We start from the raw sequence: 21854 nt of genomic DNA, 5'->3' as shown, positions 1-21854 counted from the left end.
CCATTTCCACATTGCATTGTGATTGATTGATTGATTTTTTAGCCCGTGTGAAAATTTGTGTGTGTTTTCCAAAATGTGCACCTTTTGGGGGTACGCTTTTCTCTCTCAGATGTATATGCATTCTCATCTGCATTGTTTCAAACGGACACATTTTTGTGTGCCCTCCCCATACCACCTACAGAAGCTGATTGGACTGACAGGTAAATCTTGCTTCCAGGGCTGGTGTCAAGGGTAGGCATGCCTGGGGCCCCGGCAGGGGCCCACTGACAAAAGCCCCCTGGACTTGCTCCTCTTCTTCACCTTTGCAACCTGCTTCTTCACCTGCCTCTTGCTCTGGCCCAGGTAACGGTGGTGGTAAGAAGGAGGGGCAGGAGATACCTTTGGCCTCCTTGCTCCCTGGCTCTCTGCTTGTCAAGCAAGCAAGTGAAGGCAATGATGAGGAAGAGAATGAGGAACAAGAGCAGCAGGTGACAGGAGGAGATGGACTCAGTCAGAATGAGGGCGTGGCACGGAGGGCGTCTTGCCCAAGCGCCCCCTGAAGCCTGAAGCCGGCACTGCTTACTTTAATACCGGTGGAGAACATCACCCTTCTCCTGAGCTGAGGGCACCAGGATAGCTGAGGACACAGCTTTGTCCTTCCAAAAGAGCAGAATGCTCGGAGGATTCCGAACGAATGACTACTGCTGCTGCCCCCAGCGTCTGCCGCCAGAGGCAATTGCTTCACTCTACCTAATGGTAGGGCTGGTTCACTCTCTCCCAAGTTTGTTATTTTATTTTATTTTGATTTATTGAATTTACATACCTCCCACTGGCAGTATATGCTTTCGGGATGGTTTACAATAGTAATTCCCCCAAACAGTGATTAAATTATAACCAAAACAATAAATCTAATGACCAAGCTATTAAAATATTTTGAAAAGTTCACGTTTGTACAGCTGGAGCAGTTTGGGGAGGCACAGAGTGTTTGTTTAGGCGGTGAGCCAGGGAATTCCCTGTGCCTGCCAGGTAGGTAATGGTCCTTGCACTTCTCTGAGCATAGTTCTGTTGAAAGAGGAAGAGCGGTCAAGCAAAGGCACCGTCTGGAGATGTAACCAGCTGGATTTTTTTCCTGCTTGTTTGGCTGATACTTAATTTAGTACAGAATGTTCTCTTTTCAGGCTTAGCATCCATCCTCCCCCATCTTCCATCTCCCTCTCTCTCTGTTAATCCTCTCAAAGTTTGCAAACTCTGCTCTGTTTGCATCTGGTTGAAGTACTTAAAAAATGTAAGGCTAGTTGCAGAAGCTGGTCCTAAGAACAACTTACTTTTTAAAAAACAAGTTAGGCACCTGTGTTGTCCCATTAAGAAGAAAAGCATGACCAGATACAAAAGAGAGCAGGGCTCCTGCAGCTTTAACTCCCGTGATGAAGAGGGGGTTTCACCAGGTGCTGCATGCATACAAACGACACCTGCTGTAATTCCCTTTTCTACACAACTGTTAAAAGATACAGGAGCCCTGTCCTCCTTTCCATAGGGTTACCTTATTTAAAGCTGCAGGAGCCCTGCCCTCTTGACCAGATACAAAAGAGGGCAGGGCTCTTGCTAGCTTTAACGGTTGTGATGAAGCGGGGATTTCACCAGCTGCTGCATGCATACAAATGACACCTGCTGTAATTCCCTTTTCTATACCACTGTTAAAGATACAGGAGCCCTGTACTCCTTTCCATAGGGTCACCCTAGATGTTATATTCACCGAAATGGGGAAACCTTTGACAACAGTTTTGTGCCTTTGAGTGGTTACACCATTTATATCTGCAAAACTCCTCCTGCATTCCAAGACCGTTACAAACTCCAGACATGAGGAGCAACAACACCACTCATTGCTTTTTCTCCTCTTCCTCGCCCCCCCCCCAAAAAAAACTCATTTTGTTTAAAGCGAATTTCCGGAATATTACAAACCCTGCTTGCTATTCTGTGCTATTTTAGTTCATCCTAAGGAAGGTATTTGCTTACCAGGGATTTTTGGATTCCTTCATTTCTGGTGCTGTAAATTCTAATAGTTCAGTGATACCATTTGTGATTGGGAGTGATGCTACTTTCATGGCCGTTCAGTTCAAACATCGGATAAAGTTTTAATTTAATAGCATTTAACAACGCCAAGTTTGTTTTTTAACGGACCCCAGAACTGTTGTTTAAATGGATACTGTTGTTTTTATATTGTTGTTTTTATGTTTTTGATGGTTTTAAATCTTGTATATTTTTAATGTTTTTAACTTTTGTAAACCGCCCAGAGAGCTTCAGCTATGGGGCGGTATATAAATGTAATAAATAAATATAAATAAATAAAATCATGACTGAACCACCTCTGCAGGCTTGCGTGTCTTGCCCCATTGGCTTTGGGGAGCTGAAGTTATTGTGGAGAAGAGGGAGAAACTTCCCTGTGAAGTTGATTAGTGAAAAGGTTAATTTTTAACTCTTTCCTGTTGGGCGGTTTACTGGAATGTGCAATTCTGTTTCTTTAATTGCTACGCTAGGAGTCTTGGTTGCAACCGATTGATTGCCCTTTTTTAATCAACTATAAAGCTGCTTCTGATTAGACAACCCATTTTGTTTTAATTCAAGTACTGTAGTTTTTCCTGTTTTAGAAAAGACTTAGGGCTTCTCCATGCCAGGTGTTTTTTTTTTAATCCTGCAACTTTATTGTGGTTTCTGCTTTTGAATTCTTTTCGGGATTAAGATCAGCTCTTTTGCACGTACTTCCTCTCTCCCCCCCCCCCCCGCCCCGGCTGTCACCTTTATCTGCAAGTTCTATATGTTTCATTATAAGCCACTAGATGGTGCTGCTGTTATAGCACAACTCCCTCTTTACACAGACACGTGGTGTGTGTTTTTATTTCTTCTTAATCTCTATTGCAAATAAAGCTGCAGAAATTGTTGGAAAGCACGGGAGAGGTGCTGGAGGTTGACAATGTCATGTAAAGGATCTGCAAACTTCTATAAGTAACCAATCTCAATTGCAGAATAAAAGGCCCATATAGAGAAGACCTATGAAGAGGCATTCAACCTCCCTGCCTTTCTCTCATAGGATGCAATACCGCTAAGTCTGTGCTATGACGCATAGCAGGGCTATGGAGTCAGCACATAAAACCTCTGACTCCTTTATTCATGGCACCTCCAACTCCTTTAATTATATATTGATATAGGAAATAAATTTCCTATATATTTCCTACATTGACTGCAAGCACGCAACTTTTTAGAACCCTAACCTGTTAAAGCCTGGGTCTAAAGGCTATAGCTAAGACATTCTGGTTTATTTTATTTATTAAAGAAGCCCAAAAATGAAAACAATGAGGTTATATTTTTATTTATTTATTTAATTGCATTTATATTGCCCCATAGCCGAAGTTCTCTGGGCGGTTTATCAAAAGACTATAGAGTATAAAGTAATAGGATATGAAACTATAAAAGAAAATCAGGAACAACTTTCTCTGCTAGTTCAAAAATCTAAAGTATATACTTTGATATCAAAGTCAAAACTACAAGAAAGTAAAAAAAAACAATTTAACACCTAAAACAACTTAACAAATGACCGTTTTAAAAGAAATGAACTCAGTTAGGAACATAAGTAACATAAACTTTTTTGAGATTAAAGTATCATTTGAATATAAAATTCAAGTGAATATACATATCGCAACTCTATATATAATTTAAATTTATTTGGAGTCGGTACATTTTTACTGACTCCGACTCCAGTAACCCAAGAATTGCCTCCGACTCCACGGCTCCGACTTCACAGCCCTGAGAAGGTCCAACATATAAGACCGACTCGAACCCATTTGCACTGGCTGCCTGTAAGCTTCCAAGTTTGATTGAAGATACTGGTTTTAACCTATAAAGCCCTGTCAGGAGAGGTGCTCTGTCAGGTATTGCTTGGGAACGCGATACCTGACAGAGCACCTCTCCTGACATGAACCTACTCATACTTGAGCATAGACATCTAAGATCCTCCACTGGGTGCCTCCTCCAAGGGAAGCTCGGAAGCCAGCAGAGAGGAAGAGGGCCTTCTCAGTGGTGGCCCCCAACCGTGGAACCATCTCCCCAACATTTGTCTTCTCTTTGGTGCCAGGTTAAGACTTTTCTTTTTCTTCTCAGGCATCATATGGTGTTTTAATTGGTCCTGGATCTGTCTTTGGTTATGACTGACTGCTCAAAGTCATTCTTAGATAAATGTGGCCTCCGTGTGTATTGTTTGTTTGTGTGTTTTATGTAAAAGGTGTTATAAACTTTGTATACTGTATTTTAATGGGGGTGGGTGTTTTTTTTAAAAAGTTCTTTGTAAATTTCCCAGAGAGCTTCAGCTATAGGGTGTGTGTGTACAGAAACATAATAATACCATATTTCTTCGATTGTAAGACCCCATCAATTGTAAGACACACACTAATTTCAGTACCACCAACAGAAAAAAAACAAAACCTAAGACACACAAGCGATTCTAAGACACACCCCATTTTTAGAGATGTTTATATGGGGGAAAAAGTGTGTCTTAGAATGGAAGAAATAGGGTAAGTAACGGAAGCCTTTATCACTTTAAAACTCAACTAAGGGCACAATCCTATGCATGTTCCGACAGGGAAAAAAAGCTGTAGGACTTTTTCTTTCTGTCTAAGCAAGCATGGGATTGTGCCCTAAGATGTCTTGATTTGGGTGACAGCCCAGTCTGCAATCAATCACATTTTTCACAGATGGAGATCTGAGGCTGAGAAAGAGCAACAAGTCAGTTGTGAGACTTTCTATTGTCCACAATAGATCTATTATGTTCTAAAAGATACGTGACGTCACTGCTAAGTCGATGGACTTTTGTGCATAGTCTCTGTCATAGTTTTTAGCTATTTCTGGCTGTTCTGTTTTCTATTCATTCCTGTGCAGTTTGTCATTTTGCATTGCATTTTACACTTATTGTTGTAATTCGCCCAGGGAACATTTTCTGCACAAATGTCTCCTCATTTCTGCAGAAAATGGCAGCTCAAAGGGGAAATAGGCACCCACACATTTGCTCGGCTCAATGTGCGCTGAGTTGGGCAAGCACTGGGGTGTGTGTGTGTGCTGGTGTCCAGGGAGCCAAGCTGGTGATTTCTCGCAGGGCTTTGAGACACCAGCCAGACAGCCATGCAGTCCCTAATAATAAATGGATTGAAGAAGGATTGCATATTGTATCTTTGCATTGTTCTTTTGATGGTTCCATGCTTGACTTCTGCTTTATTGTAATCACTAGGACTTGATTCTATGTGGACGGCATTGGTTGCCAGTTAGGGTCCTTGTAAGGTGGACTGGTAGCTGTAGTTGCATAGATTGCATGTGTCTTATTCCAGTAAACGGGCAAATCTGGGACAGAAGTCCACCACACTATCGACAGCCATCCAGCTCCAAGGTAGTGGTGAAGCCCGAGCTAACCACAACATAGGATACCATACCATATGCATATTGTGCTAGGGTGGCCCTATGAAAAGGAGGACAGGGCTCCTGTATCTTTAACAGTTGCATAGAAAAGGTTGTTTCAGCAGGTATCATTTGTATGCATGCAGCAGCTGGTGAAATTCCCTCTTCACCATGACAGTTTAAGCTGCAGGAGCTATACTAGAATGACCAGAAGCGGGCAGGGCTCCTGCAGCTTTAACTGTTGTGATGAAGAGGGTATTTTATTATTATTATTATTATTTATTTATATAGCACCATCAATGTACATGGTGCTGTACAGAGTAAAACCGTAAATAGCAGGACCCTGCCGCATAGGCTTACATTCTAATAAAGTCATAGTAAAGCAATAAGGAGGGGGAGAGAATGCAAACAGGCACTGGGTAGGGTAAACAGGCACAGGGTAGGGAAAAACATACAAATGGCACCTGCTGAAATTCCCTTTTCTATACCACTGTTAAAAATACAGGAGCCCAGTCCTCTTTTTCATAGGGTCACCCTAATATTGGCTAAATAACATGTTTGCAAAACTTCAGCATTTTAGAGCTTGCATGAATGTAGAAAGCCCTTAATAAAACAAGTTATACTAAAAGGGGTCCCCCCTTTCATTAATGGGCATTGTTGTTGTTTTAGTTGATGCAATCTCATAGTGCTGTGTGAAGTAACTTGTTGAATTTTATGTTATGTGACATATTTTCATTTGAATTGTTATAGGATGTGATGCTTGTATAGTCTGTCATTTCTATGAGTTTTAAACTTCCTTGAGTGGAACAATGTGTGGCAAGGCAGTAGACCATTGGAATAGGAAATATGGAAATAAATTGGAATTGGGAATGCAGGTCACTTGAGTTAACATCCAAAGTGCTAGCCACTGAGCTACGCCGTTAAATGTTGCTTTTAGCTTTGGGTGGCAAATTTGTCTTTTATGACATGGCTGAACAGGAAAAGGAAGTTAATTACTCTTTCCCTCAGAAGTGGATGGATTTGAGTAAATGACATTTCCCAACTGTGAGTAGGAGCCGCCATCTATCGGCTGGAGTTCTTATTGCAGCAATTTCTCTGATGCAGAATAACTTTTTGCGTAAGTGGTCCATTCCGTACAATCAGTTTGGAGGAGAAAGATTGTGGAATTCTTCTTCTTCCTCTCTGTGTTTTAGAAAAATGCCTTGAAACAAATGTTGCGGTTGTGCATGGCAATAAAATACATTAAAACAATAAAAGCCAACAATAAAACCAGAAACAACAATAACAATGGCAAATGCAGCAACCACAGAAATTTGACTTGAATCGTCCTTTTTTTCTTCTTGATCTAAATCACTGGTTCGAATTGCCTTGAGTTAAATCAATCCACCCTGGGAGAACCCAAAAAGCTAATTTTTGCTTTTGTTCCTAATTCCCTTTGTCTAGGCTTGCCATGGGTGTTCATCAGGATCCAAATGTGACTGCAGCGGAGCAAAAGGAGAAAAGGTAAATAGAATGGCGTATATTCTTATCTCTAAAAAAACAAACATTCAAACTATGTTTGCCTTTTTGATGTCTCTCAACACTTTTGTGTGTGCGTGTGTGTGGCAATGACCCCAGCTGCAGGCAGTTTCTTGAATTTCATGCAGTAAAATACATGTGTCATGTTTCTTGATCCATTTCCCCCCGCTCTGTTGGATTTTAAACAAATTGATATGCCACAGAGCAACTCAGATCATTTCTGTTATGATCTGGGGTTGAAGGTTCATAATAATTCATCATCTATTTCATAACGTATTTTGAAACAATGCACCCTACAGCAAAGGGCACGCTTGAAGTCTCCAGTTGAATAATGCAATCACCATTCTCTGTAGGGTCGACATGTGTGAGCCCTGCATAACTAAGGGCATGTGGGTATGGGCTCTATTCATTTGGAAATCAGGTAAAGGGACCACGTGACGGAATGCTCCCACTATATCAATAAATACTTTAAAAATTAAATCCTTGCATGTACAGATCGAGCAACCAAAGAGAAAGCTAGGTTAGAACTCTCTGATGTGCTAGTTCTCTATGCGCAGGGAACATTTTGCATAGGGGAACCATTCCGCCTGTGAGCCCTCCCATCTGGACCGTACCATTGCCTCTCCTCCTTTGTGGGAACCAGGCCTTGGAGAATGCCTGCCAAATGGGAGTGAACGTAGTAGTGATAAAGGAGTAAATGAAGAAAGCATACTCAGCATTTATCAGAGACACTGGTTGAAACTCAGTAGTAGAGCACCTGCTTTAGATGCAGATGGTCTCAGGTTCAACCCCCAGCTTCTCTAGGTAGGGCTAGAATCATAGAATAGTGGAAGGGTCATCTAAGGTCACCCCCTGCTCAATGCAAGAATCCACCTTAAAGCATCCCTGACAGGTGGCTGTCCAGCTACATCATGAATGCCTGTAGCGTGGGAGAGCCCACGACCTTCCTACATAATTGGTTCCATTGTCATACCACTCTAACAGTCAGGAAGTTTTTCCTGATGTCCAGCCGGAATCTGGCTCCCTGTAACTTGAGCCCATTAGTCCGTGTCCTGCACTCTGGGATGATCAAAAAGAGATCCTGGCCCACCTCTGTGTGACAACCTTTCAAGTCCTTGAAGAGTGCTATCATGTCTCCCCCTCAGTCTTCTCATCTCAGGGCTTAACATGCGCAGTTCTTTCAGTCTGCCTGGAAGAGCCACTGCCGGTCAGTGTCAACAATACTGACATCATGTGTAGTTGCAGAGTTGCTGGAGGTGCAAAGCATTCGTGTGAATCTACAATCCATATTAGACTGTAAGGTCTTTGGGGGCAGCAGCCCACCATCTTGTTCTCAGTAAAGCACGGGGCGCACTGTTTATTTTCATTTGTTTGTTTCATCCATTTCTTAGACACTTTTTACGACCATTGGCTCCCCAGGGCAGCTTATAGCATAAAAATAGTCCATCAAATGTATTAATAAAATCACATTAAATATCACAAATCTTAAGTAACAAAAGTTGTGTATGTGTATTAGATGGATGGATGGATGGATGGATCAATCGATAGATAGATAGATGTGTTTGTATGTGTATAAAAATAATCTGACCCAAAGGATTATGGGTTTGAATCTGCATTTGAAAGAGATTTGAAAAATTCAATTTAGCTATTTTATTTATTTATTTATTTATTTATTACATTTTTATACCGCCCAATAGCCGAAGCTCTATTGCCTCTCCCAGCCTGCTGGCTTCCAGATGTTTTAGTGGACAGCTTTTAGATTTCCCAACCATTGGCCATGCGGGTTGGGGTTCATGGGTGCTGATACCTCTAACGTCTAGAGGGCATCTTTCTGGGGAAGTTGTTCTAGTTTTAACATGCCTTCACAGTTCCCCTATCAAGCTGTACTGGTATAGTCCACTTTTACCAATGGGGTGTTGAGGGGTGCCATGATAAAACTATCCTCGGACCACACCTCTCATTCAAATGAATGAGATCATCCCTTGGCAAGTTTGTTTACCACAGGTTCATTGTATATACGTGTGTGCTAAGCCTAAGGCTTAGTCTGTTTGGCACTGATGAAAGGTTAAATGAGGTTGCATTGCCGCAAATCCAAGTAAGCGAGTTCTCTACGTGTGCGTGTCTACTTTGAACCCCTGTCATACATTTCTTTTAAAATGATGCACGCTTTTGGAGAATTCCCCCCCCCCACACACACACCTCTTTCATAATAATAGAAACTCTGTGTCACACAATGAGATGGATCGATTGGAAGGAAATTGAGGACAGACAAATAATAATAATAATAATAATAATAATAATAATAATAATAATTTCTAACCCGCCTCTCTATCCTGATCGAGGCAGGGAACAACAAGAAGTATAAAATACATAAAATATTAATCAAAACACAGTATACATTGTTAAAACTTCCTAAAAACATACTAAAATCATCCTAAAATCCCACTGGATCGGCCTGCTGGAATAGATCAGTCTTTATAGCTTTCTTAAATGCTAAAAGACTGTTAAGTTGACAGATCTCTTCCAGCAGGCCATTCCATCTTCACGGAATACATAACCAGCATTGAATTTACTGCCGTGTGGTGATGGTGGAGATAGCCACTGGCTTAGCTTGCGGCAGCCTTCTCCAACTTGGTTCCCTCCATACTTGGCTCCCTCCATACTACAACCCCCATCAGCCGGGGCATTGGTCACACTGGCTGGGGGTGATGAGAGAATTGGGGCATGTCTACACCAGGCGATATCCCGGGATCAAACCTGTGCATCCACATGACGCACAGGGGCTCCCGGGAGCAGGGAGGGATGATTCCTCCATTTCCCCGGGATATCGCCATATCCTTTTTTCTCGGTTTTTCCTGCGGTCCCAGGACAATCCCAAGGACCACAGGTGGTGTGGCCACCTGTCCCGGCTTCTTCCCTCTTCTCTGTGAGTAGCGGGGGACATCGGAGGGTAGGAGCCAGGCTTGGGAGAGTCCAGGGCCGTCGGGACTTTTTTCTTTCTGTTTTAAACTTACTTTTGCGCTGGAGTGCAGGTGCGCTCCAGGTCCTGTCTTTCTAAAAAAAAAAAAGGCAGGCGCAACATCCTCCTTCTTCCTTGGACATTGAGCGCCACGTGTGAACGCAGGGGGAAGATCTCACGATCAGCATATCGTGAGATCCTCCCTCCCAGAACACCAGGAGGTGTAGACATGCCCGAACTGGCCAAATTTCTCCAATCATCGCTTTAAAGCTCGATTCAGCTCATGCTATTTGCAACCTTTTTTAAAAGTTTATTTGAACAGGAAATGTGCGCAATGAGAAAAGTTCATTTTTCAGAAGTGTGCACTTCCCCCCCAGACTAAAAAGTGTGAAAATGCATTTTTTTAAAAATAGCATCAAATGTCACCATTAATAAACGGAACGTTTAAATCCATGCACACTGCGTCTAGGCCTCTGCATGCTTCTTTATCAAAAACACCTGCAGAAATTCCTGTAAGGTTGTCTCCTACTAAAATTCACTGGCGATTCGGAAATGTGTAGAGAAAGCTGTAGTTTTTGTTCTGCCTGTTATACATGTTCATTCAGATGTTTCTGAGGTATGGCAATTAGCTCAAAGACACTTCTATATGGACAGGACTGGAATACCTGAAAACTATGTAGCTGCTAGAGAAGTGGAAGAAACCTCAGGTCCTCCTTAAGTCCCTGAGAGGATAAAATTTTAATCTTAGGATCCATTCCGTTTCCTTTCTCAGTGGGATCTTACCGTCTTTCCTGTTCAACCTCTCCGGTGCCCCAAATCTAAAGTCTGTTGCAAGGTGTTTACATTCATAGAATAGCAGAGTTGGAAGGGGCCTACAAGGCCAATGAGTCCAACCCCCTGCTCAATGCAGGAATCCACCCTAAAGCATCCCTGACAGATGGTTGTCCAGCTGCCTCTTGAAGGCCTCTAGTGTGGGAGAGCCCACGACCTCCCTAGGTAACTGGTTCCATTGTCGTACTGCTCTAACAGTCAGGAGGCTTTTCCTGATGTCCAGCTGGAATCTGACTTCCTGTAACTTGAGCCCGTTATTCCGTGTCCTGCACTCAGGGAGGATCGAGAAGAGATCCTGGCCCTCCTCTGTGTGACAACCTTTTAAGTATTTGAAGAGCGCTATCATGTCTCCCCTCAATCTTCTCTTCTCCAGATTCACCGAAATTACCTACTAAAGGGGCACCTTTGTTGTTGTGTTTACTCTTAGCAAAATATTTCCCTCATGCTCTTTTTCTAGCTAACTCCTTCTTTGCAAGCAGACAATGCAAAACGGTCCATCACGCCCTTTCTCGCATTTCCACTTGTATGAAGGAGGCTATGACCCATATCAAATGGAATCGATGTAGTACACAACACCCTCTTTCGTTCTGATTGTTTTACGTGTGTTTCTTCTCACAGAGGCCACGTTCCCGTTTGGGGTGTGCTCAGGTCGCTCAGCATACCCGAACCAGGAGAAGAAATGTGAAGTGCAAAGTCTTGCATTGCTTTGAAGGGGATCTAAAGTGCACACGCCCCACGTACATCTTTTGGGTTCCCTAAGGCCTGAGCAAATTACTGGTACTCTAAGACAGAGAACCTCTGCCTGACAGAGGCTGCCCTTCTACATGATGCTGAACAGTCGCTTGGCCTGTGCAAACATAATTCACAAACAGCTTTCTAGTGGTTCAACCCATTCTCTTTCCCACCCTACCTCCACCCCTCTTTAATAGATATTAGGGCTGTTCCGCACTTGCCTGCTAGGAGGGGAAATTATTACATCGTATGCTCAAAATGAATAGCAGAGTTGATATTGCCATGTCTATCCAAGTGAGCTGGCATTTCTAAGAGGGAATAGGTAGAAATAAGATCAGAAAATCACACAATCTCTCTCTCTCTCCTCCCCCCCAAGTGAGTTCAGAAGTTACATTCAGAAAGTGCTCCTTTTCTCAACAGTCAAACCCAAGGCTCAACAACTTCCGTTAGCAACTAATGCAACTAATAGTGGGTGCAATCCTATGGCCCTTAGACAACATTTGGGGGGTGTATGATATTTCAGATTCTCAGATGTGAGGTTGGAGACAACATTCTGACCTCTGAGCTTAGAATCAGCACTCCTTGCTCCTCCCCCTCAAAGCCAGCATGGAGAAAACTGTGCCGGCTGCCTCAACGAATTCGGGAACCCATCCTTGTAGGGGGTGGGGAGAGGGGGCATTACAGTTGGCGGGAAAGAGAGGAGATTGGAAAGGCTGGGATCCAAGCTATCCCAGGCCATTCCAACCTCCTTCCCTTCTCCTCCAAAGTTCCTCAGCTAGATGGGCAAAAATGCATCAGCTGCCTGTCCTTCCACTCTGCATTTTAGCTAGATGGGCAAAAATGCATCAGCTGCTTGTCCTTCCACTCTGAATTTTAGCTAGATGGGCAAAAAAAGCCCATCTAGCTAAAATGCAGAGTGGGAGGACAGGCAGCTGATGCTTGCCTCTGTCCTGCCTCCCACTCCCCATTTGGGTGTTCATAAGCCTCTGATCATCAAAGGTGGAAGACATAGGACTAAGTGCTAAAGCAACTAATCAACTACAGCAACTAATTTATTAACTATGGGCACAATCCTATGCACGTTTAGACTGAAAAAAGTCTTATAAGGCCATCTAAGGCCTTATTTCATCATCTAAGGCCTTATTTCATCATAGATTTGCATCAACCCAAAAGTCCTCTAAAGCCATCAAGTCCAACCCCCTGGTCAATGGAGGAATCCACCTTAAAGCATCCCTGATGGATGGCTGTCCAGCTGCCTCTTGAAGCCCTCTAGTGTGGGAGAGCCCACCACTTTCCTGGGTAATTAGTTCCATTGTCATACTGCTCTAACAGTCAGGAGGTTTTTCCTGATGTCCAGCCGGAATCTGGCTTCCAGTAACTTGAGAAGAGATCCTGGCCCTCCTCTGTGTGACAACCTTTCAAGTCCTTGAAGAGTGCTTTCATGTCTCCCCTCAGTCTCCTCTTATACTTATTCCTTATACTAACAAGTTATCAGGATTCAAATCCTACATTTTCAAAAGACCAGGCAAAATATCACCTCTCAAATAACACCGTTAACACCATATTTGGATTCGCCAGTTTGCCACATATTCTGACTGCTTCGGTCCCGTGCTCTTTTCTCGGTGGCAAAACCAACCCGTGCCTGCTTTCCCTTTTTCTTCTCCCCTCCCAACCTGCCTTTTTTATGGCTCTTACCGTTCAGTTGGAGTTATATTTACAAGCCATGAATCAGAGTACCTGGAAAGACGCCCGGTGTGTGATTTCCACTGGTAATTGATGTATGCTGTTTCAACTTGTAACAGTTTCCACAAGTGAGGGAGTTCACTCACCGCAATTCCTCACCTCTTCTTTCTTTTTCTTTTTAAGGTACTCAATTACATCCAAATTGGACTACTTAGGTTTGGACTTGCTGAAACCACAAACCTGTTTGCATGTGTCCCATCATCAGGGACTAGTCTAAAGGCCGTGTCGCCATGGGAACTAGTAGTCCTGTTGCTTTCTGGCTTATTTTGCCCCTCAGTCTCCGCACCACACAGGGGTCCTGAATAATACAAGTGCAGCTCATGCATAGTGAATCCCCCCTCGGAAATTCACATGTGGCACAGTCCTGCCCCCTCCCTCACGTGCCCCGATTGGTCTCTTCCATCCCCTTCCTTCTTCCCTGCTGGGGGCGGCAGCCTAACCGCACAGCTGCACCTGGGGCCTGCCCTCATGCCACACTGATTGGCTGAGCAGGACTGTCTGTCATCCCGCTGATGGAAAGGCTGCCCTGCCTGTTTGGCACGGAGGGAATTCATGGCTATTAAAGCTTGAGTTTTGGATGTTTTCGAACTTTCAACGTTTTTGGCATGTCCACACTGCTCAAGCTTCGGATTAAAAATGAGAGAAATGGGTCAGGTAGACCACATAAATGGCCAGCGATTGGCAGAAAGGGGTGTGGCCATGGGAGGGGTGTGGCTATCTGGGAAACCCCAGTTTGGCCCAAAGGGCAGGATGACTTGTAGCTATTGTTAGCAAAACAGCAACCGATGGTCCATCTGGCTCTGGCTTTCTGTAATGCCCAACAAGACTTAAACCTCCAGGAAAATTTAGATTTCAGCACACCGTGACCCCTGAACATGGTCACCCAAGGGGCTTCTGGCAGAGATTCTGCCTTTAGAACAACCTTCTCCAGACTGGTGCCCTCCAGATGTTTGGGACTTGACTCCCATCAATCCCGGCCAACTAGTCAGGAATGCTGGGAGATGTAGTCTAAAACATTGTGTCCAGTTCAAGAAGGATGCAGACAAGCTGGAGCATGTTCAGAGGAGGGCAATGAGGATGATCAGGGCTCTGGAATCAAAGCCCTAGGAGGAGAGACTGAAAGAACTGGGCATGTTTAGCCTGGAGAAGAGAAAACTGAGGGGAGACATGATAGCACTCTTCATATACTTGAAAGGTTGTTGCACAGAGGAGAGCCAGGATCTCTTCTCGATCCTCCCAGAGTTCAGGACATGGGCTCAAGTGACAGGAAGCCAGATTTCAAGTGGACATCAGGAAAAACGTCCTGACTGTTAGAGCAGTACGACAATGGAACCAGTTACCTAGGGAGGTCGTGGGCTCTCCCACCCTAGAGGCCTTCAAGAGGCAGCTGGACAACCATCTGTCAGGGATGCTTTAGGGTGGATTCCTGCATTGAGCAGGGGGTTGGACTCAATGACCTTATATACCCCTTCCAACTCTAATATTCTATGATTCTGTGAAGGGCACTAGCTTACGGAAGGCTACTATAGACAATCGCTTAGCTCAACAAAAACAAGGGAACAACTGTGTCCCCCAGAAACATCTTTATTATTATTATTATTATTATTATTATTATTACATTTCTATACCGCCCAGTAGCCGCAGCTCTGATTGGTTAGAGGAGACCACATACTGCTTCCTGTCTCTTATACAAGCTTCCGGGTCATGCTCTTTTATCATCCTGAGCAGTCTGCAACTCTTTTCCAGCGATTAGCTCCTTGCCTGTGTCTTACCTCACTTCACCTCAACCTCTCCTTCGCCTTGCAACCCCCCTCTGTCAACTTTCCAGATGCTGGGTGTGGGACAGCCAAGCTTGTGCCAAAGCAGTGTGTTAGGAGCTTAGAATAAACAAACAATTCATACCAAAGTGATTGCAATGCTTCAGGGTTTTGCTGAAGGCACAATGTTTTTGCTAGGTTGAGTCTGAGCCAGAGGAGGGGAGAAACTGAAGTAGGAATAAGAGGATCAGGCACTTAGGCAGTGCACCCAAGCATAGCTTCCCAAACCCTGGAGGCTCATATTCCAAACTCAGGTTGAAACTTTGCTCTTTATTCATGAGATCTAGAAACATTTCTTTTAAACGCTTTTAAGTTTTCAAGAATTCGACTTCCAGGCTGAACACCAACCAGACCTGCAGAAAGTTTCGAACAATGGGCTAGCCGAGAGGGTCTCAACCTTTTGGGGTCTGTAGGCTCATTTGGAATTCTGAGAATATCTTGTGGGCACGCTCGCAAAATGGCTGCCATGGTGGGCATGGCCAGTCAAAAGCACCCATTTCTCAAAAGGCACACTGGTAAGATACAAGAAAAATGACTTACCCAAGATTCTCGATAGAAGGCAGAACTTGGCTCTGAGCGTCAAATCACAACACCAAATAAACATGGTGCTGGAAGGTGGCACTCTGCTTTCCAGCAGGCCAGTCCCCCACCCCAGATTTTTTAAAGAAGGTTTAATAAAACATATTTTAAAATGTAATAAAAATCAAGCGAGGAGAGAAGTCTTGCAGGTGCAAAATCTGTGGGCACATTTTGGCCCATGGACACCACGTTGGAGACCTCAGGGTTAGGCCATTCCCAGGGCTGGCGCCTGAATCCACTGGGAACTTGACAAAGCGTTCAGAGTGCTTCCAAAGGCCCCAGGTGCCGCCACCCACCCCATCCGCTGGAAAGAAAAGACACTGCAGAAGTGTCTCGTGGGCAGAAACCCTGGTCTCTGAGACGCGGACGAATGTGTTATTTTCCGTGGACTTCTTCTTTCATTTCTGCACAGCGGGTGAAATTAGGTTTTGACAGGGCTTTTGGGTGTGAAGTGTGCTTTGTATCGAAACTAGACCATTCCTGCCAGTTAATCCACCAGTAAGCAGCAAATCCGTCACTACACTGCACTTTCAAGCATCGCTAGTGATGAGAGCCAGGCGCCTGAAAACTCTCGCTGCAGATTGTACACATGATGAACTGACCTGAGTGGCCTTTTCAACATTTCCCCCCTCTGCAATTGTCTTCCTTTTGTTGCTGTTGCACCAAAATTGTAAAAACCTATGGTTATATACCGTAAAATTGGACTACTACTAGTAGTCACTAGAAGAAATGGGTCTTTTGGCTTGATCCAGCAGGACCGCTCTTATGGGTTTACTTGGAAGTATTTTTTTATTGTGTGTTGCATTATTTTATTTATTTATTACATTTATATCCTGTCTTTTCCTCCAAAGAGCCCAAGGCCAGATCTACACCAAACAGGATACAACACTTTGAAAACGGTTTGAAAACTGTATCTGGTGTGTGTCCTGTGCCCCAACAGTTGCCACTACTGTTATAAACCATTTTAAAGCAGTAGTGTAGATCCTGCCCAAGATCCTCTTTGACTCCATTTTTTTATCCTCACAGCAACCCTGTGAGGTAGGTTAGGCTGAGAGTCAATGACTGGCCCAAAGACATCACATGAGCTTCATGGTCTGAGCGGGGATTTGAACCTGAGTTTCTCCATTCCAACACTCTAACCACTACACCACTTTCTTTGTCTCCTGTATCTTTTTTGTTGATACATTGTCATGTTTTTAATTGTAATTTTTGTTGGAGGCCTGTTTTGTTTGAAAGGTGGGTTATAGGTGTTAATAACTAAGCTTCCAAGAAGCCACCTGAAGAACAAAATGGATCCCTGGTGGACATTTGCCAAAATTCCTGATGAGGTTCAAGATGTAGTTAAACCTGATTCCTTACAGCAAATGGAAGCGGGTTAATACCAAAACTGTGCACTGTATAGTGAGAATTCTTACTTCCACTGACAAATATATGTATTATTATTATTGCAGGGCGAGAGAGGTTTCCCAGGTTTAGAAGGCCAGCCAGGTTTACCTGGTTTTCCTGGACCAGAAGGACCAGCTGGGCCAAGAGGCGAAAAAGTGAGTCAAACAGAATAGCATTGGACACTACATGTTGTCTTGATATATAAAATATCTTTTGGGATTTCAGACATTCTGCTATTTAGATGGTATTCACTGTATCTAAGCAGTTTCTTTCCTGTCCCTCTTTATACGGAGAACTAATGCTTGGTTGGCGAAGAAATACAAAATAAGGTAAGAGGAGATTATATGTTTAATTGGACCAACTTCTGTTGATATAGGAGTACAACCCAAACTTGGCATTTATTTGTGTTACAGGTGTTGTTTGGCTGTATTTCTATACTGCAAATTAATTACACACAAAAGCTCAGCTCAGATTCTAACCGCAATTTTTTGGCCTGGGAACAAGCAATTTTCCTTGCCTGTCTTTAAAGGGAGCTGTCCATTCATATTAATTCTGTGATGTATGTCATTCATCGCTTTCCCTCTATATTTTACAGGGGGGTGATGGACTTCCGGGACCAGGTGGACCCAAAGGAATTCGAGTGAGTGACATTTTCATTTTCCTGACAGCGATTATTTCGGGTGGCGGTGAGAACGGTGGCTGATTCTTCTTGTGACACTTTGCAAGTTTGGGAAATTGAGAGAAATCTGATTATGTCAATGAGCGGACAACGAAATGGAAGTCGCCTGAAAATCCGTGAAATGCAGACACGACATATTTAACAACATCCATACATTTCTAGTCATAGGGATGCTTTATGTAAAACAATAGAAAGTTTTTTTAAAAAATGAGTACCCTAAAATATGTGCATGCAGCAAAGCTATTTCTTATAGCTGCATGCAGCAAAGAGCCAGACTTATCCTCAACTCACTATTGTACATAAGTGTGGCTCCAAACTTGTGTTTGCTACTGTGTTCCTTGTGAGGTGACCCTTAGGCTGAGGTCTTTTGTAGGCCACGTTCAGATGTCACAATAAGAGTTTGGATGTCTAAAGAATTCCAGCTTATTGTAATAGGCATTCATACTAATGCTGCTTGATGCATTCCTGCTTGGCTCCTTCTGTCAGCAGGAGCAGCTAAATGAGCCAGTGACACATTCCATCAATGGTTTGTTTAGCAGGATATTCAAACTGGAATCTCTGGATTCTTCTCCTCCTAACAAGCCAGAGTCATAACCTTAGATATACTTTAAAATTGTGTAAGTGGTACATAAATCTATTTAATAAAAATAACAACAACAACAACAACGAGAAGGAGGAGGTGAAGCAACAGCAGCCAGAGTTTCTTCTTGGCTTATGACTCTGGCTTTTTGGGAGATCAACAAAGATCCCAGTTCAGACATCAATCACAATCAGAGGTGGGCAATGCAGCCCCCCAGGGTGGCCCTCTGCTGCACCCATCCAAAATAAAATCATTATTTTCCAAAAAGAAAGAAAAAAGTCACCTGCAGCAATTACATGGGCCAGGTTCTTTGGATCGCATCAGAGCAGAACACCGTAAATACTTGTAAGCTGTGATGTGAGTTTTCCAGAAAATTTGGAATCAGAACATTTACAGCTATCCTAAAGAGATGTGATCTAGTAGGTTTATTTACCTTATATATCGTTAAACTAAACAAAAATATGTCATGTAAATAAATATCTGATTATTTTTTCCAAATAGCCAAAATTAGATGAACTTAAATATTTGATGTGTTGCGGGGAGGGGATAAAATAAGTGCACTTAGAATAGAAGCAAATTCAAAATTTTACTTGGACATTATTTTTATTGGGAAACTTTCCAATATAAAACTCGACAACTCCATAGCATACACTTTCCTTAATTAGCACGCTTAAAGATCTGTGTGGGTCAATATATATATATGCTTCCTATTTAGATTTTAAATTTGATTAGTGTTTGTACTCTTTCTTTCATTAGTTTACTAATTACATTTCATAAAACTGTATTTCTAAAAATAGAGCATTTCCTGCAGAAAAATGGTGGGAAAGTCTCCAAAATAATTTAATTCCTTGTAAACCCTTGTCATGACCCACACAACCAGATTTTTTGACTTACAGTTGGATTCCAGGACAACCTCCCGGGTGGGGAAGCTGCCATAGAATTACATCAAAACTATCTTTGCAGCACAAAAGAAGCAATCAGTATAAGCCATCTGTGTGCCCCTTCCAAAGTCCTTCCTTCCTGATTCAGCCATGATCTTAAGAATGAGCTGATAACTCTCTGCTTCCTCTTTTAAAAGCAGTAATACCCCCTCCCTTTTCTCTAAACACAAATGTGGCTATTTCTCACCTCCAGGGACCTCCAGGTCTACCAGGTTTTCCAGGAACGCCGGGACTTCCTGTAAGTAGGCTCATTTTCAGATCAACTGTTTTTATGTTTACATATTTACTGTTATAATATGTTCCTATCTGCTTGTTAAGATCATAAAGGCCAGCTGAAGGTATTTTGCTGTCTAAAGCGAAGGAGAAGATGGTGCTTCCCATTCCATGTACAGAAGCCAACTAGTCTGGACTCGCAGTTGAATCTTACTTCTGCACTAGAGATCAGTAGCATTCTTCATTGCACCTGAGAGCAGAAAGCTAGCTTAGGGGGGTACAGGGTGTCAGGATCAGGCCCAGTCTCCTTGGTCTGGATCCCAAATTGGACTTGGAGCCTGAAGTAGACCAGCCAAGAAAGGAAGTTGGGGAGGAAATTCTTCAAGACTCTCCAGGGGTCAAGGAGTAATCTTCACAGGAGCTTATCAAACAAGAGGCCCAGGCTCAGAGGTCATCCTCTCCCTTGCTGGGAACTCAGCCTTTGTCTGAAGGGGAGGGAGCATCAGAATTGACAGATCCCAGACTCTGTGGCAGGGTCAAATGGACGGAGGTGGGAGGCGGTCCACTAGGCTAACCACTCGCCAGAGGTTATAACTTAAAAATCCACCCTGAAGGAGGAGTTTGGTAAAAGCTTATCAGGCACAGCAGGAAACCCTCCATTTAGTTGATAGGCAATTCCCTTGCTTTATTAGTCTAATTAAGCTTAGAAGATAGCTTCTAGCATTCACACTCCCTTCAGGTGTGAAGAGATGTCTATTTACTGAATAAAGCTTTGCAGGTTATCCAGCAGACCTGTTTATTGTCTCAATAAAGACAATAAAACTTGGAATCACAACACTGGACATGCTGAGTAGCATACACCGCCCTGTCCTCCAACATCTCACTGCCATTGTCCGCCCCTTAGCATCTGCTGCCTGAAGCAAGAGCTTCACCCTGCCTAATGGTAGGGCCAGCCCTAAACACCATCTTCTGAGGCTCTTCTCTTGGTACTGCTGCCTACGGTGGTGTGATGGATGGCTATCGGGGAGAGAGCCTTCTCTGTCATGTCCTCACCAACCCCGTGCGCATGGGATGCTCTTCACAGAGAGATCTACCTGGCAACTTCACTGTATGCATTTAGAAACCAAGTTAAGACCTTCCTCTTTCAGCAGGCATTTAATCTTTAATTTGATGCTCTGGATATTGATTTTGCTGCTGGCTGTTTAATATTTAAAATATTTTTATTTATTTATTTATTTGCTTATTTATTTATTTATTTATTTATTTATTTATTTATTTATTACATTTCTATATCTCCCAATAGCCGAAGCTGTCTGGGCAGTTCACAACCATTCAAACACAACACAATAAAATACAATTTGGAAGTTTAAAACCGCAGTGCGAAATCAAAATGAAAACCAAAATCAAACCTTGCAGCAGTGCAAAGATTTGAAGTACAGTAACAGATTCAAAACAACAAAAACTGAAAGACTAAAATGCCCTGGAAAATAAGGTCTTCACTTGGCGCTGAAGAGATCAGAACTAAGGTGCCAAGTGAGCTTCTTTGGGGAGCTCATTCCATAACTGGGGTACCAGAGGAGGACTGCTAAAGCTGATTTTAGGGTACATCTTAGACAAGCCTATATGGAAGGAGATGATTCTTCAAGGAAGCTGGCCCCGGTCCGTTTAGGGCTTCAAATGTTAACACCAGCACTTTAAATTGGGCCCAGAAATGGACTGGCAGCCAGTGCAGATGGAAAAGTACTGGCATTTAATATTTTTATTGTTGTGTTTATTATTTTAGCTGTTACTTAATTGTTTTAGCTGTTTTTATTACGTAAACTGTCCCGAGGGCATTTGCCAGTTGTGTGACATATAAATCGAAGTAATCAATCAATAAATTATGATGTCTGGTTTGCCATTTTTGGGATGGGGGGGAATTATGTACAGTATTGTCTGAACGTAATTGTTCTACTTTTTCTCCCACCTTTCAGGGGCTACCAGGTCAGGATGGGCCCCCAGGATCTCAAGGTATCCCAGGATGCAATGGAACAAAGGTGAGGCTAGATTAAGTGGAAATGCATAACGCTGGTGCGCTCGTGTGGGGTTGTTACGCCCTGTTACGCTTGTCACAGTAGAAGATGCACACTCCTTTTTGGGTCTGCATAGCTCTGCTTTGGAAATAGAGCTGTGCAATGAAAATAATCCATGTGTGTGCAAGAATAATTGCTTGATTTGTCCTTTATCTCAAGACCCTAGGAAGTCAGACTTCTATATGGTCAATTCTGCTTTACCTGTGACTCAGGGCCAAAGTGCATGTAACTTGAAAGATATAAGTAGCAGCAACAGATGAGGAGCACTGCAATTACTCTCAAGTGAAAAAGACAAGACGTAGCTACTTGCTGCGTCTTTCAAGTAATGTGTGCTTTGGGTCTCATAGCATCAAACTAACTTTAATTTGCGAGTTGCAGGATTGAAGCTC

At 43.1% G+C, this 21854-nt stretch overlaps 1 protein-coding gene across 1 annotated transcript in view; it reads left to right on the top strand.

Annotated features, from left to right (window-relative positions):
* COL4A5 (collagen type IV alpha 5 chain) overlaps positions 1 to 21854 on the top strand; it is a 129861-nt gene that overhangs the window by 32927 nt on the left and 75080 nt on the right. Inside the window, exons 2-6 of the mRNA XM_063142098.1 lie at positions 6859 to 6918; positions 17046 to 17135; positions 17576 to 17620; positions 19374 to 19418; positions 21367 to 21429. Coding sequence (XP_062998168.1) covers positions 6859 to 6918; positions 17046 to 17135; positions 17576 to 17620; positions 19374 to 19418; positions 21367 to 21429 — 303 coding nt within the window. The remainder of the gene's footprint in view (positions 1 to 6858; positions 6919 to 17045; positions 17136 to 17575; positions 17621 to 19373; positions 19419 to 21366; positions 21430 to 21854) is intronic.

Source organism: Elgaria multicarinata, chromosome 15 (assembly GCF_023053635.1).
Source record: "Elgaria multicarinata webbii isolate HBS135686 ecotype San Diego chromosome 15, rElgMul1.1.pri, whole genome shotgun sequence".
In the NCBI taxonomy this organism is placed as follows: Eukaryota; Metazoa; Chordata; class Lepidosauria; order Squamata; family Anguidae; genus Elgaria; species Elgaria multicarinata.
Note: the sequence above shows the minus strand (reverse complement) of the source record. Positions and strands in the feature narration are given on the sequence as shown.